Source organism: Saccopteryx leptura, chromosome 3 (genome assembly GCF_036850995.1).
Source record: "Saccopteryx leptura isolate mSacLep1 chromosome 3, mSacLep1_pri_phased_curated, whole genome shotgun sequence".
NCBI lineage: Eukaryota > Metazoa > Chordata > Mammalia > Chiroptera > Emballonuridae > Saccopteryx > Saccopteryx leptura.
Window position 1 is genome coordinate 116,822,732 of NC_089505.1, and position 17,329 is coordinate 116,840,060.

Below are 17,329 nucleotides of genomic sequence, written 5' to 3' on the forward strand. Positions count from 1 at the left end.
TGAACACCCCCCAGCAAGAAATTCTGGGCATCCCAGACTCCCTTTGTTCCTTCTCCCTATGTCTGTCCCCTCTCTCCTCCCCAGAAATAGCCACTGTCTTGACTTGCAGCACGATTTCTGAGTTTTGACTGCAGGCACCACACATTCTTTAGTTGTTTCTCCTGTTCAATCTTATGTTTGTGAGATTCATTCATGTTATTGCCTATAGCAGCATTTCATTCACTTTTGCTGTTTGTAGAGTATTCACTGAATAAACATACTGTAATTTATTTTATTTATCCTTCCTTTATACTGTTGGACATTTATGTTATTTCCTGTTGTGATCTATTATAAATAGTGCTGCTATAGATATTCTTGTAGTTATCTACACATTTCTAACTGTGATATGTCTAAGAGTAAAATTATTGGATCAATAAGTATGTTCTACTTTGGTTAATTACTGTCATACTGTCTTCCAAATAGTTGTATTAATTTGAGCCCTTCTCAGTTGAATGTAAGATTTTGTTCTACATTTCTTGTCAGTACTTGATATTGTTGCTCTTATTAACTCCTTTTCCTGGTGAGTGTGCAGTGGTATATAGTTGTGGCTTTTATTTGCATTTCCCTGATGGCTAATGAAGTTGAAAAATATGTTTGTTTTTGTTGCTCATTTGACGATACTTTTTTGTGGAGTTCCTACCCAAGTCTCATGTATAATTTTCTACTGGGTTATATGTTTATATTTTATTAATTTGTAGGAGTTCTTTATATATTCTGGATATGAGCCTTTTGTTGGGTATAAAGTGATGTTGGGATTTGTTGCCATATAGAAATACTAATATTTGTCAAGTTGGGTTTTAATAAAGTTCATTTTTATGGCTTCTGGGTGTTTGTGTGTAAAATTTTCTACATCACTACACTATTGAAAATGATCACTCAAGGTTTTTTTTTAAGTGCTTTTATGGTTTTGTTATTTATATTTTAATCTTTAATCTACCTATAACTTATTTTAGTATAAAGGTAAAAAATTTTAATTTTCTACTACTTTCTATATTTATAATTTGCCATGATTAAAGAAATTAGACTTATTCTTTTCAAATGCCATGTGTAGACTACCTTAAGATGATATCTAAAGAGGCCCTGGCCAGTTAGCTCAGTGATAGAGCGTCAGGCTAGCATGTTGATGTCCTGGGTTTGATTACCGGTCAGGGTACACAGGAAAAGTGACCATCAGCTTCTCCACCCTCCTACTCCCCCTTTTCTCTCTCTCTCTCTTTTCGCCTCCCGCAGCCATGGCTCGATTGGTTTGAGTGCATCAGCCCTGGGCATTGAGGATAGCTCCCTGTAACCTCTGCCTCAGGCACTAAAAATAGCTCAGTTGCAAGCATGGCCCTGATGGGCAGAGCATCAGCCCCAGATGGGGGTTGCCAGGTGAATCCTAGTTGGGGTGCATGTGAGAGTCTATCTTCCCTCCTCTCACTTGGAAAAAGAAAAAAAAGTGACATCTAAAGAATATTGTATGTATAGAATAGTAATGATTTTGTCAAACTGATTATGGGATTAAAAACAAAAATCTATTGGGAAGTTTGAGATTTGATTAAGAATGTATTTTAAACAATAAATGTAAATTAACTTTTTGAAAAAGAGAACTAACTGTTCTATATCCTAATTGGGTTGGTGGGTACACACTTGTATATAATTATCAAAATTCCTCAAACTATACATTTAAAAAGGTGAATTTACTGAATGCAAATTTTGTTTCAATAAACCCAATTAAAAAAAAATTGTCTATGTGAGAAGTCATCTTTGCTGCTTGCAATACAGAAGAAGAAAGGAAAAGCAGGATACTCATTACTTGGTTATATTTGGACATAACAGAACACAATCACATGGCACTCTATTCCATCAGCAGCTGGTTGGTCTGGTAGATCCTAAGCTATTAACTGAAAGCTCTCTCCACAGTGTGGAGTAGACTGTTGGGAAGCTGAATTAGCAAGTCCTTTAAAATATCATAATTGTGGCTCATTGTACAAGCACTGTGGTTTATGCTGAAAACCTGCTTTCCTTCTGTTCTGAGAGCCTTGAATTTTGGTATGTTTTAGGCAGAAAATGAAGAATATGTTACCAGTCCCCAGTAAACACCCTGGGCCCTGAGTCTGTAATGGATTTCCCTGGTAGACATTTTACACATATTGTCAATTTCTTTTGCTGGAGAAATTAAGCACATCCTGTGTGACTCCACTGGAAAACTCTTGATTGCTTGTGCCTGTTCTTCTCTGGATTTTGTCCCATGCACCTTTTCTGTGTGATTAGGAATGATCTTTTATAAGATGCACGTTAGTCTCTTACTTCTGGAAGATTCCTCATCCTGACATTATACTCCTACAATTGTACTCCCCCCAGTCATTTGAAACTTGATAATTACACTAATCATTTGTTTCTTATACAAATAGTATTTTTTTTTTCCTTTTAGATTCTGCACTTGAGAAGGCTCAACTAGAAATTGAGGAACTGAAAGAAAATTTGACAAAGCTGAAAGAAAATGGTGAGTCATTTTAGAAGATACAGTATTTGATGATAATGCGTTAAACTATAATATAACATTAATGTTTTTACATGATATTTAATAATTATAATAATAATAACACTAATACTGCTATTATTACTATTTCTACTACTATTACTATTACTACTACTTGTTGCTTATAAGTAACCAGTACTCTACCGGATACTTTACATGCATTATCTCTAATCCTCACAACAATTCCAAGTAGAGTAAGTATTATTATTCCAATTTCATGGATAAAGAAACTGAGTCATGGTGAGGTAAAGTGAATTAGCCAGTAGTTACATTAAGTATTAGAGTTGGTATTTGAACCCAGATATGTCTTGACTCCAAACCTGTGGTGAACACAAATAATATGTATTTTACTGGGACAACTGAAGTCAAGATACCTTATAATACATTTAACAACACCTCATACATATTCACTCATGGGGAACCTAACAGACTGGGTATAAGTGGTGAATTAGTTAATCTGAATCTAGCTTGACTATGTGAAAATGCTACTAGCTATAAATAATATAGCGAAATTTGAGTGTTGTAATGATACCAACTATAAAAATAATTTAAAATATGTTTACTGATTGAGTTTTAAAATATGATATGTTTCAAGGAATTTTTCCATTTCATCTAGGTTGTCTAACTTTTTGGCACACAGTTCTTTATAGTATTTTCTTACAGTATTTTGTATTTCTGTTGTGTCAGTTGTTATTTCTCCACTCTCATTTCTAATTTTATTTATTTGAGTCTTCTCTCTTTTTTTCTTGGTGAGTCTGGTTAAAGGTTCATCAATCTTGTTTACTTTTTTAAAGAACCAGCTCCTGGTTTCATTGATCCTCTGTATTGTTTCTTTAGCCTCTATGTCATTTATTTCCACTCTGATCTTTATTATTTCCTTCCTTCTACTACCTCTGGTCTTTACTTGCTGTTCTTCTTCTAGTTCTTTTAGATGCAGGGCCAACTTGTTTATTTGAGCTTTTTCTACCTTCTTAAGGTATGCCTGATGTTATGAACTTTCCTCTCAGGACTGCTTTTGCTGTGTCCCATAAATTTTGAGTTGATGTATGCTCATTATCATTCGTTTCTAGGAATTTTTTTCTTTCTTCTTTGATCTCATTGTTAACCTATTTGTTATTTAATAACATGCTATTTAGTTTCCAAGTGTTTGAGTATTTTTTAGTTTTTCTGTTCTGGTTGATTTCTAGTTTCATGCCATTGTGATCAGAGAAAATGCTTGGTATGATTTCAATCTTCTTAAATTTTTTGAGACCGCTTTTTTGCCCTAACATGTGGTCTATCCTAGAGAATGTACAATGAGCACTTGAAAAGAATGTATATTCTGCTGCTTTAGGGTGGAAGGTTCTGAAGATGTCTATTAAATTAAGTTGATCTAGTGTGTCCTTTAAGTCTGCTGTTTCTTTGTTAATTTTCTTTCTTGAGGATCCATCTAGTGATGTTAGTGGGGTATTGAAATTCCCTACTATTATAGTATTGCTATTGATCTTGCCCTTTATATCTATCAAAGTCTGCTTTTTATATTTAGGTGCTCCTATATTAGGTGCATAGATATTTATAATGGTTATATCTTCCTGTTGGATTGCTCCCTTTATCATTATGTAGTGACCTTCTTTATCTCTTACTATAGGCTTTGTTTTAAAATCCATTTTTTCTGATATAAGTACTGCTACCCCAGCTTTTTTTTCATTTCTATTTTCATGAAATATTTTTTTCCATCCTTTTACCTTCAGTCTATGTGCATCTTTTGTTTTAAGGTGTGTCTCTTGTAGACAGCATATGTGTGGGTCCTGTTTTCTTATCCATGCAGCTACCCTGTGTCTTTTGATTGGATCATTTAATCCATTTACATTTAAGGTTATTACTGATATGTTGTTGTTTATTATTATTAGACAACCTAGATGAAATGGACAAATTCCTTGAAACATATAATATTTTAAAACTCAATCTGGAAGAATCAGAAAACCTAAACAGACTAATTACAACAAATGAGATCAAAACAGTTATCAAAAAACTTCCAACAAAGAAAAGTCCTGGGCCTGATGACTTCACAAGTGAATTCTACTAAGTATTCAAAGAAGAACTAACTCCTATCCTTCTCAAACTATTTCAAAAAATTCAAGAGGAAGGAAGACTTCCAAGCTCGTTTTATGAGGCGAGCATAATTCTGATTCCAAAACCAGGCATAGACAACACAAAGAAAGAAAATTATAGGCCAATATCCCTGATGAATTTAGATGCTAAAATCCTCAACAAAATATTAGCAAACTGGATCCAGCAATATATGAAAAAAAATCATACATCATGATCAAATGGGATTTATTCTGGGAGGCAAGGCTTGAGGCAACCAATCAATGTGATTCATTACATAAACAAAAGGAAGGAGAAAAACCACATGATAATTTCAATAGATGCAGAAAAAGCATTTGATAGATCCAGCACCCATTCATGATCAAAAGTCTCAGCAAAGTGGGAATACAGGGAACATACCTCAACATTATAAAGGCCATCTATGACAAACCCACAGCCAACATCATACTCAATGGGCAAAAATTAAAAGCAATCCTCTTAAGATCAGGTACAAGGCAGGGTTGCCCCTTTCACCACTCTTATTCAACATAGTTCTGGAAGTCCTAGCCACATCAATCAGACAAGAAGAAGAAATAAAGGCTTCCAAATAGGAAAAGAAGAAGTAAAACTATCATTATTTGTAGATGATATGATAGTGTGTAAAGAAAACCCTAAAGTCTCAGTCAAAAAACTACTGGACCTGATAAATGAATTCAGCAAGGTGGCAGGATATAAAATTAATATTCAGAAATCAGAGGCATTTTTGTATACCAACAATGAACTGTCAAGAAGAGAAATTAAGGAAACAATCCCCTTCACTATTGCAACCAAAAAAATAATGTACCTAGGAGTAAATTTAACCAAGGAGATTAAAGATTTGTACTCAGAAAATTATAAAACATTGATAAAAGAAATCAAGGAAGATACAAACAAGTGGAAACATATACCATGCTCATGGTTAGGAAGAATAAACATCATTAAAATGTCTATATTACCCAAAGCAATTTATAAATTCAATGCAATACCAATTAAAATACCAATGACATACTTCAAAGATATAGAACACATATTCCAAAAATTTATATGGAACCAAAAAAGAACACAAATAGCCTCAGCAATCTTGAAAAGGAAGAATAAAATGGGAGGTATCATACCTCCTGATATCAAGTTATACTACAAGGCCATTGTACTCAAAACAGCCTGGTACTGGCATAAGAACAGGCATATAGATCAATGGAACAGAACAGAGAACCCAGAAATAAACCCACACCTTTATGGACAACTGATATTTGACAAAGGAGGTAAGAGCATACATTGGAGTAAAGACAGCTTCTTTAACAAATGGTGTTGGGAAAATTGGACATCTACCTGCAAAAAAATGAAACTAGACCACCAACTTATACCATTCACAAAAATAAACTCAAAATGGATAAAAGACTTAAATGTAAGCCGTGAAACCATGAGCATCTTAGCAGAAAACATAGGCAGTAAGCTCTCCGACATCTCTCACAGCATTATATTTGCTGATTTATCTCCACGGACAAGTGAAATAAAAGACAGGATAAACAAATGGGACTATATCAAACTAAAAAGCTTTTGCACAGCTAAAGACAATAAGAACAGAATAAAAAGTCAAACTACACAATGGGAGAATATATTTGACAATACGTCTGATAAAGGGTTAATAACCAAAATTTATAAAGAACTTGTAAAACTCAACACCAGGAAGACAAACAATCCAATCAAAAAATGGGCAAAAGAAATGATAGACACTTTTCCAAGGAGGACATACAGATGTCCAATAGGCAGATGAAAAAACGCTCAACATCACTAATGATTAGAGAAATGCAAATTAAAACCACAATGAGATATCACCTCATACAAGTCAGAATGGCAAAACAACACAGAATAAGTGCTGGCGAGGATGTGGAGAAAAGGGAACCCTCCTGCACTGCTGGTGGGAATACAGACTGGTGCAGCCACTATGGAAAACAGTATGAAGATTCCTCAAAAAATTAAAAATCGAACTGCCTTTGACCTAGCTATCCCACTTTTAGGAATATACCCCAAGAACAACATAGCACTGTTTCAAAAGGAGAAATGCACCCCCATGTTTATGGCAGCATTGTTCACAATAGCAAAGATCTGGAAACAGCCCAAGTGTCCATCAGTGGACGAGTGGATTAAAAAGCTTTGGTACATATAAACTACGTGATATCACTTAGCCATAAGAAATGATGACATTGGATCATTTACAACAACATGGATGGACCTTGATAACATTATACTGAGTGAAATAAGTAAATCAGAAAAAACTAAGAACTATATAATTCCATACATAGGTGGGACATAAAAATGAGACTCAGAGTCATGGACAAGAGGGTGGTGGTTATGGGGGGGGGGGGGAGGGGAGGAGCACAAAGAAAACCAGATAGAAAGTGATGGAAGACAATTTGACTTTGGGTGATGGCATGCAACATAATCAAATGTCAAAATTACCTGGAGATGTTTTCTCTGAACATATGTACCTTGATTTATCAATGTCACCACATTAAAATTAGTAATAAAAAAATGTATAGCATATACCCAAAAAAATAAATAAATATGTTTACTACTTTATTTTTTTTTCTTCTTTTCCAAGTGAGAGGAAGGGCAATAGAGAGATAGACTCCTACATGCACCCCATGCTTACAACCAAGCTATTTTTAGCACCTGAAGCGAGACTCCATGTAGCCATCCTCAGTGCTGAGGCAATGTGCTCAAATCAATAAATCCATGGCTGCAGGAGGGGAAGAGAGACAGAGGTGAGGGGGATGGAGGAGAAGCAGATGGTTGCCTCTCCTGTGTGCCCTGACCAGGAATCTTTTTTTTTTTTTTTTTTTGTATTTTTCTGAAGTGAGAAGCGGTGTGGGGGGTGCTGGCATACAGACAGACTCCTGCATGTGCCTGACTGGGATCCACCCAGCATGCCCACCAGGGGGCGATGCTGTGCCCATCTGGGGTGTTGCTCCCCTCAATTGGAGCCATTCCAGTGCCTGAGGCCGAGGCCATGGAGCCATCCTCAGTGCCTGGGCCAACTTTGCTCCAGTGAAGCCTTGGCTGCAGGAGGGGAAGAGAGAGATAGAGAAAAAGGAGAAGGGGAAGGGTGGAGAAGCAGATGGGCTCTTCTCCTGTGTGTCCTGGCCGGGAATCCAACCCAGGACTTCTACACATCAGGCCAACGCTCTACCACTGAGCCAACCGGCCAGGGCTCTGACCAGGAATCTAACCTGATGTCCACGCACTAGGCCAACACTCTAAGCCAGGGGTCGGGAACCCTTTTGGCTGAGAGAGCCATGAACGCCACATATTTTAAAATGTAATTCAGTGAGAGCCATACAACAACCCATGTACATTACGCATTATCCAATAAAAATTTGGTGTTGTCCGGAGGACAGCTGTGATTGGCTCTAGCCACCCGCAACCATGAACATGAGCGGTAGGAAATGAATGAATTGTAATACATAAGAATGTTTTATATTTTTAACGTTATTAAAGATTTGTCTGCAAGCCAGATGCAGCCATCAAAAGAGCCACATCTGGCTCACGAGCCATAGGTTCCCAACCCCTGCTCTAAGCCAACCAGCCAGAGCCGTTTACTAGTTTTAAGTAACTGTAAAATAAGGTTTACCCTGTGATGCTGTGATCCAAACTAAGAAATATATATTTGGTCATGTTTCAAGCATGCAGCTCCTAAAACCTTTGCAATTTCCTAAGTGATGAGAGCAATAAAGGTATCTTGCTATGTTAATGAGGACTTTCAGAAAGCCCCTAGATAGTCACAGGATGATAGAAACTAGTTACCATGATTTTCCCTCTTCCTCATCCCCTGAAAAGGGAAAGGGGCTAGAGATTAAGTTCAGTTACCAATAGCCATTGATTTAATCAGCCATTGTCTATGTAATGGAGCCTCCACAAAAACCCAAAAGGAGAGGGTTCAGAGAGCTTCCAGGTTGGTGAACAACACATGGAGACTAGGGGAGAGTAACACTGTCTGGGAGAGCATGGAAGTTCCACACCCCTTTTCCCATACCTTGCACTATGCGTTTCTTCCATCTAGCCATTCCTGAGATATATCTTTTTATAATCCACTGGTAATACTTTTTTTTTAAGTGAAAGTAGGGGAGATACAGAGACAGACTCCCACATATGCCCCAACCGGGGTCTACCTGGCAACCCCTGTCTGGGGCTGATGCTCTGCCCATCTTAGGCCATGCTTGCAACTGAGCTATTTTTAGCACCTGAGGCAAGGCTCCATGAAGCCATCCTCAGTTGCCAGGGCCAGTGTGCTCGAATCAATTGAGCCATGGCTGAGGGAGGAGAAGAGAGAGAAAGAGAGAGAGAAAAGCAGATGGTCTCCTCTCTTGTGTGCCCTGACCAGGAATCAAACTCAGGACTTCCACATGCCAGGTCGATGCTCTACTCCTGAGCCAACTGGCCAGGGCCATAAACCAGTAGTCTAATAAGTAAAATGTTTCTCTGAGTTCTGTGAGTCACTCTAGCAAATTAACCAAACTCAAGGTGTAGGTCATGGGAATCTGACTTATAACCAATAAGTCAGAAGCAAAGGTAACTACCTGAGCTTGTGATTGGCATTTGAACTGACTTAACCTGTGGACTCTGATGCTATTTCTAAGTAGATAGTGTTAGAATTGAGTTGAACTGTAGGAAACCAAGGTGCTGTCTGAGAATTGCTTGGGTACATGGAGAAAAATCCACACACACATTGTAATTCTTAACCCTCCTTCTCAAAATTGTATGAATACAATTATGAAATGAGTACTGCTTTCTTAGTAACTGGTAGAGCAAGTAAACAAAATCAGTAAGCATACAGAAGACCTTATAACTACCAACAACATGACCTAATTGATAATTATAGAAAACACCAGAATATTACATTCTTTTCAAGTACAGGTGGCACATTTACCAAGAGAGATCATCCTGGGCCTTAAAGCAAATTTCTGCAAAACTGAAAAACAAATTACATTCTCTGACCATAATAGAATTAAACTAAAAAGCAATAACAGAAGTATGTTTAGAATATCACCAAATTTTTGAGAGTTAAATAGGATGCTTCTAAATTCCATCCCTTCAGAGAAAAAAATTACAGGTGATATTAGGGAATATTTTCTATTAATTAACTTGAATGAAATGAAAATACAACATTGATAATTGTGGAATGCAACTAAGACAGTGCTTATAGAGAGAATTTTGTATGATTCAAAGCTTATACCAGAAATCAAAACAGGATTTAAAAAAAAAATCTAAGCTTCTACCTTAAAAAACCCAAAACAAGAGCAAATTAAATCCAAAGCAAGAAAAAAAAAAGAGATGCTAAAAATAAGAGTTGAAGTCAATAAAATTAAAAATACAACTACAATAGAGTAAACTATTGAAACCAAGAGTTGGTTCTTTGGAAGGATCAATAACATTGTTAGACTTTAAACTGGATTGTTCATGAAAAAATGAGAGATGATGCAAATTGCCATATAAGAAATGACAGAGAAAACATTTCTTCAGGTCAAAATGTTAATAAGGAAATTATTTTGAACAACTTTATGACAATAAATTTAATGACCTGGATGAGGTGAACACATTTTTGAAGGACACAAACAATCAAACCTCATTCAAAAAGAAATAGCCCAAAATCTACCAAAGAAATTGAATTTATAGTTAAAAATCTTCTCATGAAGAAAACTCTAAGCTCAGATGACTTCACTGATGAATTCTAACAGCCTTTTAAGGAATAAATAACACTGATTTTACATAAACTCTTCCAGAAAATTGAAGAAAATACTTCTCCACTTTTAAGTGGTCAGCATTACTTTGATAACCAAACCAGACAGAGACTTTACATTATCCCTAATGACATAGAACAAATTGTAAAAGTAGAGAGTAAGAGTGAACTTGCTGGGTAATAAAATTAAGTTGTGTTTATCTACAGTGATTTGGCTGCATAAATGACTGTACAGTGGATACCTTGCATCTATTAATAAGAATGACATATCTTCTCAGGGGACCCAAGATGGCAGCAGAGTAGGTGGAAGTTACATTTACCTCCTCCCAGGACCAAACTGGAAAATAGATCAACCTGAATAACCAGCTGAAGAGTAGCTGAACAGAAGTCCTATAACCAAGGATTTAAAAAAGAAGCCACATTGAGACTTGTAGGAAGGACAGAGACAAAAAAAAAAGGGCTGGCCCCACTCCCATGGGTAGTGGCTGACAGTCCAGAGGGATATCTCAGCTGCAAAGATCCCCCCTGAGGACTATGGGGTCTCAACCCTACCCTGGGCTCCCCAACCCAGAGCACTAGGACCAGGAAAAGGCACCCCCATAACATAGGGCTGTGACCGTCAGCCGAGATTCTGTCTGCTAGGGAGACGCAGGAGATTGCTAGAGACATAGGCATCCTCTTAAAGGGCCAGTGCACCAAATCTTATTCATAGCCACTCACCCTAGGCCAGTGGTTCTCAACCTGTGGGTCACAACCCCAGCGGGGGTCGAACGACCAAAACACAGGGGTCGCCTAAAGCCATCGAGACCCACAGGTTGAGAACCGCTGCCCTAGGCAGAGGGAGGGCAGAGCTGACTAGAGTCACGTGATGAGAGACTGGGGTTTGTGCCTTTGGGGAGAGAACTGCAGGGACAGCCACCAGGATCCCTGTGCTGAGTCCCACCCCATGGATGCCATCTTTCTTGGGTACAGCCCTCCCCTCCTTGCTGCATCACCTAGGGGAATGCAATAGCCCAACCCTCGGGACTCCCTGTCAGCCCACCCTGTGGAGCTCACACTCTACTGAGGAGTCAGCTGCCTGGGCTGGGATGTAGAGGTCTGGGCATACTCAGGGGTAATCAGTAACTGAGTTGTGTGGCTTTCTGATGGGGGCCACTCTCCCCACTTTCCTATGAACATGACTGGCACCTATCCCTCATAGGAGATCTGCTAACTCCATCTTCCCTACTGAGTGTGGGCTCCTGAGGAGTTCTGGGTAGAGCCCAGGACAGACTGAGTTGTCTGGCTCTGGGGTAGGACCACTTCCTCCACCTTTCCCCAAGCCTGATTGGCACCACCTCCTCATAGGAGATCCACTAGCCCCACCGTCCTGACTCCCAGGGGGCCTGCCCTGCTGAACTTGGGCTTCTGGCAGAATCTGGGACAGATTGAGTTATGTGGCTCTGGGATGGAGGCTACTTTTTCCTTGCATGCATGACTGGTGCAATGCCCTCTCTTTATGTAGTCAAATATTATTTTGGGGACCTGATAAACTCTTCTGTCTTCACCCTGATGAGTCCCTGAGACCCCACCTCACCACAGAGTTTTACAGGCACCTGGAAGGTGGCGGCTAGATTTGGTATAACATGGGACTTTTTCTGAATGGTCTCAGACCCATCACTGGCACCCAGTTTGAACTTCTATTATTCTGTTGAACACCACTCACCCCTACCTGGTGACTTACTGAGAACTTACCTTGTGCAACTTGAGTACTGCCAGTAAGCCTAACAGGCAGCTGGGAGGTGGGGGCAGGTGGAGGCAGACATTGGGATGCCTTGGACCTTTGGGCGGCCTGCCCAGGCTCAATGCTAAGGAAGCTGGTCTTGGTGTATAACTTGGTCCATCCCATGCACACTCAGGTCCAGCAGAGGTAGCCACGAACTGTGGCTTGCTTTGTAGCTCCAAAAAGGTTTCCCAGGGCCAGTCACAGGCAACATATGACATTGACCTGTGCTGGAGTACCTCCCAAAAGGTTTCAGAACCAATACACCCAGTGGCCAGCTTCAGACATCAGAGTGGGATCCAACAACTTCTCAAGTGGTATTTCCAAAGGGAAATCTCTGCTGAGGCAAAGTTTGCTTTGTGTGATCAGCAACTACACAGCAGCCCATACACTGTGATCGGGTTCAGTCCTCACATTCAGCCAGCCTAAGGGTTGAACCCATGCAAAAATGGGCCAGTAGAAATCAAGACTCAATTACAACAAGAGGGATCACATAACCCCCCTAACCCCACAAGGGACATTCCTGGAGCATTCAGGTCAGGTGATCAATGAGACTTCACCACTGGGTCCCACAGGGCACCTACATAAGGCCATTCTTCCAAGACTGGGAGACATAGCAGATTTACCTAATACGTAGCAACAAACACAAAGAAGCAGCCAAAATAGGTAAAGAAACATCCCTCAAATAAATGAACAGGAGAAATCTCCAGAAAAAGAGTTAAATGAAATAGAGGCAAGCAATTTACCACATATAGAGTTAAAAAAAATAGCCATAAGGATGCTCAAGGACTTAATGAGAACTACAACAGCATGAAAACCCTGAAACCATAAAAAAAGAACTAGTCAGAAATGAAGAATATAATATCTGAAGTGATAAATACACTAGAAAGAATAAACAGTAGGTTGGATGAAGCAGATGATTGAATCAGTTACTTGGAAGACAAGGTATCAGAAAACAATCAGAATTGCAAAAGAAAAAAGAATTTTAAAAAATGAGGATAGTTTAAAGGACCTTTGGGACATATATGAAGTGTAACAACATCCTCGTCCTAGAGAGAGAGAGAGAGAAAGGGATGGAGTACCTATTTAAAGAAATAATGACTGAAATCTTCCCTAACCTGGTGAATAAAAAAGACACACAAGTCCAGGAAGCATAGAGAGTCCCAAACAAAATTAACCTAGAAAGTCCACACCAAGATATATCATAATTAAAATGTCAAAGCTTAAAACAAAGAGAAAATCTTAAGAACAACAAGAGAAAGTCAGTTAGGGAGTTCCCATAAGTCTGTCAACTGATTTCTCAACAGGAGTGTTTCAGGATTTCAGGCCAGAAGAGATTGGCATGAAATATACAAAGTAATGAAAAGTAAGGCTCTACAACCAAAACTACTTTACCCAGCAAGGCTATCATTCAAAATTGAAGGGGAAATAAGGAGCTTCACAGACAAAAAAAGGCTAAAGGAGTTCATTACCACCAAACCAGTATTACAAGAAATGTTAAAGGGCCTGCTTTAATAAGAAGAAAAAAAAGAGGAACATAGTTAAAAAGAATAAAATGGCAATAAATACGTACTTACCATAATCACTTTATTTATTTACTTTTTAAGTGAGAGGAGGAGAGATAGTGAGACAGACTCCTACACCCCTGTTGATCTACCCAACAATCCCAGCCTGGCGCTGCTACTCTAATCAGCTGAGCTATTTTTAGTGCCTGAGGCTGATGTGCTTGGACCTACCAAGCCACTGGCTGCTGGAGGGAAAGAGGGAAATAAGGGGGAGAATGAGGAAGCAAAAAGCAGATGGTCACTTCTCTTGTGTGCCCTCAACAGGAATCAAACCTGGGATGTCCATACTTTGGGCTGATGCTCTATCCACGGAGCCAACCAGCCAGGGCCCTATCAATAGTCACTTTAAATGTAGGTGGCTTAAATGCTCCATTCAAAAGACATAGTGTAGCTGAATGCATAAGAAAATAAAAGCCATATATACATATGCTGCATACAAGAGACCCACCTCAAAATGAAAGATACAAACTAAAAGTAAAGGGATGGAAAAAGATATTTCATGCAAATGGAACTTTTAAAAAACTGAGATAGCAATACGTATATCTGATAAAATAGACTTTAAAACAAAGGCTATACTAAGAGACAAAGAAGAACACTACATAATGATAAAGGGAGCAATCCAACAAGAGGATATAACCTAACATAAGCGCACCTAAATATATAAAACAAATCTTGATGGACAGAAAGGGAGAGATTGACAGTAATACAGTCAGAGTAGAGGATTTTAACACTCCATTGACATCAATGATAGACCTTCCAGACAGAAAATCAATGAGGAAAGAGTGGAAATGACACACTAGATCAAATGGATTTAATTGATACCTTCAGAATATTTCACCCCAAAGCAGCAGAATATACATTCTTTTCAAGTATACATAGAACACTTTCTTTTTTTTTTTTTTTTTTTTGTATTTTTCTGAAGCTGGAAACGAGGAGAGACAGTCAGACAGACTCCCGCATGCGCCCGACCGGGATCCACCCGGCACGCCCACCAGGGGGCAACGCTCTGCCCACCAGGGGGCGATGCTCTGCCCCTCCAGGGTGTCGCTCTGCGGTGACCAGAGCCACTCTAGCGCCTGGGGCAGAGGCCAAGGAGCCATCCCCAGCGTCCGGGCCATCTTTGCTCCAATGGAGCCTTGGCTGCAGGAGGGGAAGAGAGAGACAGAGAGGAAGGAGGGGGGGAGTGGAGAAGCAAATGGGCGCTTCTCCTATGTGCCCTGGCCGGGAATCGAACCCGGGTCCCCCGCACACCAGGCCGACGCTCTACCGCTGAGCCAACTGGCCAGGGCCTAGAACACTTTCTAAAATAGAACACATGTTAGAATATAAAACAAGTCTCAATAAATTTAAGAAGATTGAAACCAAGCCCTGGCTGCATAGATCAGTTGATTAGAGCATTGTCCCAATACAACAAGGTTGCAGGTTTAATCCCTGGTCAGGGCACATGCAAGAATCAACCAATGAATGCATAAATATGTGGAACAGCAAATCGATGTTTCTCTCTCTTTTTGTCTCTCAAATTAAAAAAAAAAAAGATTGAGATCATATCAGGCATCTTCTCTGACCATAATGGTATAAAACTATAAGATATTCACAAGAAAGAAACTGAAAAACATACAAAAACATGGAGGCTAAATAACATGTTACTAAACAATGAATGGGTTAACAATGATATCAAGGAACAAATCAAAGTATACATTGAAACAAATGGAAATTAAAACACAACAACCCCAAACCTATGGGACACACAAAAGCAATCCTAAGAGGGAAATTCATAGCATTACAGGCCTACCTCAAGAAATGAGAAAAATCTCAAATAAACAATCTAACTTTGCAGTTAACTAGAAAAAGAACAACAAACAAAGCCCAAAGTCAGTAGAAGAAAGGAAATAATACAAATCAGAGCAGAAATAAATGAAATGGGGTCTAAGAAAAATGCAAATGATTAGTGAAATCAAGAGCTTGTTCTGGTATAGGCAGAAAGATGGCTTTGATGAATTAACTTGTTTAACCAGGAGAATCTGTTTATTCGCTGTTCCTAGCTCACAACTTCCATTATCTATGGGGCACTTGCTATTGAGTAGAAGGGAAGTATCTAGGAGTATGTGAGTTGTGTAAGAGAGACAGAATCCAAGGAAGCCAAGAAGATCATTTTCTGTCATTTAACTTTTAGAAGATAGGCTCAACTATTTTAAATTCCAGGTCCTGGAAGAACATCTATTGCTGGAAACCCTTACACTCAAAAGTCCTATTCATTAGTCTTGGTGTGAGAAAAAACATTCTGTCCTGTTTCGTTAGGTTGGTTGAATATTCTAGGACTGGACATTAGAGTCTAATAGCTCTCTTGTGCAGAGAATCACATATGCAGAGATATGACAAGAAGGCCAGGAAATAGCACTTCCTGTTTTTAGAGTTAATGCCCCCAAATGAAGACTTTGCTCTTAATTTGCTCCAGTAGAGTAGAGTGTGTTTTCTGTTTTAGATTCAAATGATCTAAAGAAAGCAAAGGAACACAATCAGAGACTGAATGAGGAAATTCTGGCTTTAAGAACTCGGGTTCGATCACTTGACTCTGAAAAAAAAGTGCTTGGAGAAGTGGTAAGTTGGATGAAACTTGAAGTCACTATGCTAATTGAAATAAGCAAGTCACAAGAAAGACAAATAGTGTATGATTCCACTTATATGAGGTACCTAGAGTAGCAAGATAGAATATTGGTTGCTAGGGGCTGGGTGGAGGAGGGCAGAATGAGGAATTACTAGTTACAATAATGTAGTTTCAGTTATGCAAGATGAAACAAATTCTGGAGATGGATGGTGGTGATAGTTGCACAATAATATGAATGGGCTAGTGCTACTGAACTGTACACTTAGAAATGGTAAACATGGTAAATTTCATGTTATAAGAAAGAATGAATAAACAAAGACTGTTCAAGTTGTCTTTGTAAATGTGTGTATCTAATACTGATATATATATTTATATGTTTGATATATATGTATATACAGATATGTGGGAGATAAACTTTAGGAAGAGTATATTGTGAACAGTATTACTTCTGGAAAGGAGGAAGAGATTATTGGGGTAAGGTTATGTAACGGGAGATATCACTCTTTTCTCTGTGTAACTATGTGTTGTTTGAATTTTTTCCATGAAGAATGTATTCATGTATTACTTGTATATTTTAAGAACAAAGCAACTCTTCACCCTCCCAACTTTTGTATTTAAAATACTTTTGTATTTCAGATTGAAAGGCTTAAAGGAGAGATTCGTGAATCTCAAGATAATAAACAACTTGGAAACCACTCCCCTGGGAAAACTGTGAGTGCTGAACAGAAAGTACAGGTATTATGAAGTTCTCTTCCTTCCTGTTTCTAAAGTCACGTTTTTACAGAGTACACCAGAGCATTTGGTGCTGCTGGTCATTGGCTACTCTCTTCCTACTGCCTGTCTTTCTCTATTGCTCAGCCACTTAGAGTTGAGGAAGAAATTGAGGTACAGAGGCTATGTTTCTGTTCACTTCTTCCCCACAGGAATCAATTAATTAATATGAAGACTATAATAGGTTGTTTCTTTAAAGAAAAGAATTTTACAAAGATGCAAC

At 38.7% G+C, this 17,329-nt stretch overlaps 1 protein-coding gene across 3 annotated transcripts in view; it reads left to right on the plus strand.

The window, feature by feature from the left end:
* The window catches only part of CCDC30 (coiled-coil domain containing 30), a 110,566-nt gene that overhangs the window by 16,416 nt on the left and 76,821 nt on the right, over positions 1–17,329 (plus strand). For all 3 annotated transcript variants that reach the window (XM_066376025.1, XM_066376026.1, XM_066376028.1), the window contains 3 exons: positions 2,453–2,524; positions 16,213–16,328; positions 16,972–17,070. In XM_066376025.1, coding sequence (XP_066232122.1) covers positions 2,453–2,524; positions 16,213–16,328; positions 16,972–17,070 — 287 coding nt within the window. The remainder of the gene's footprint in view (positions 1–2,452; positions 2,525–16,212; positions 16,329–16,971; positions 17,071–17,329) is intronic.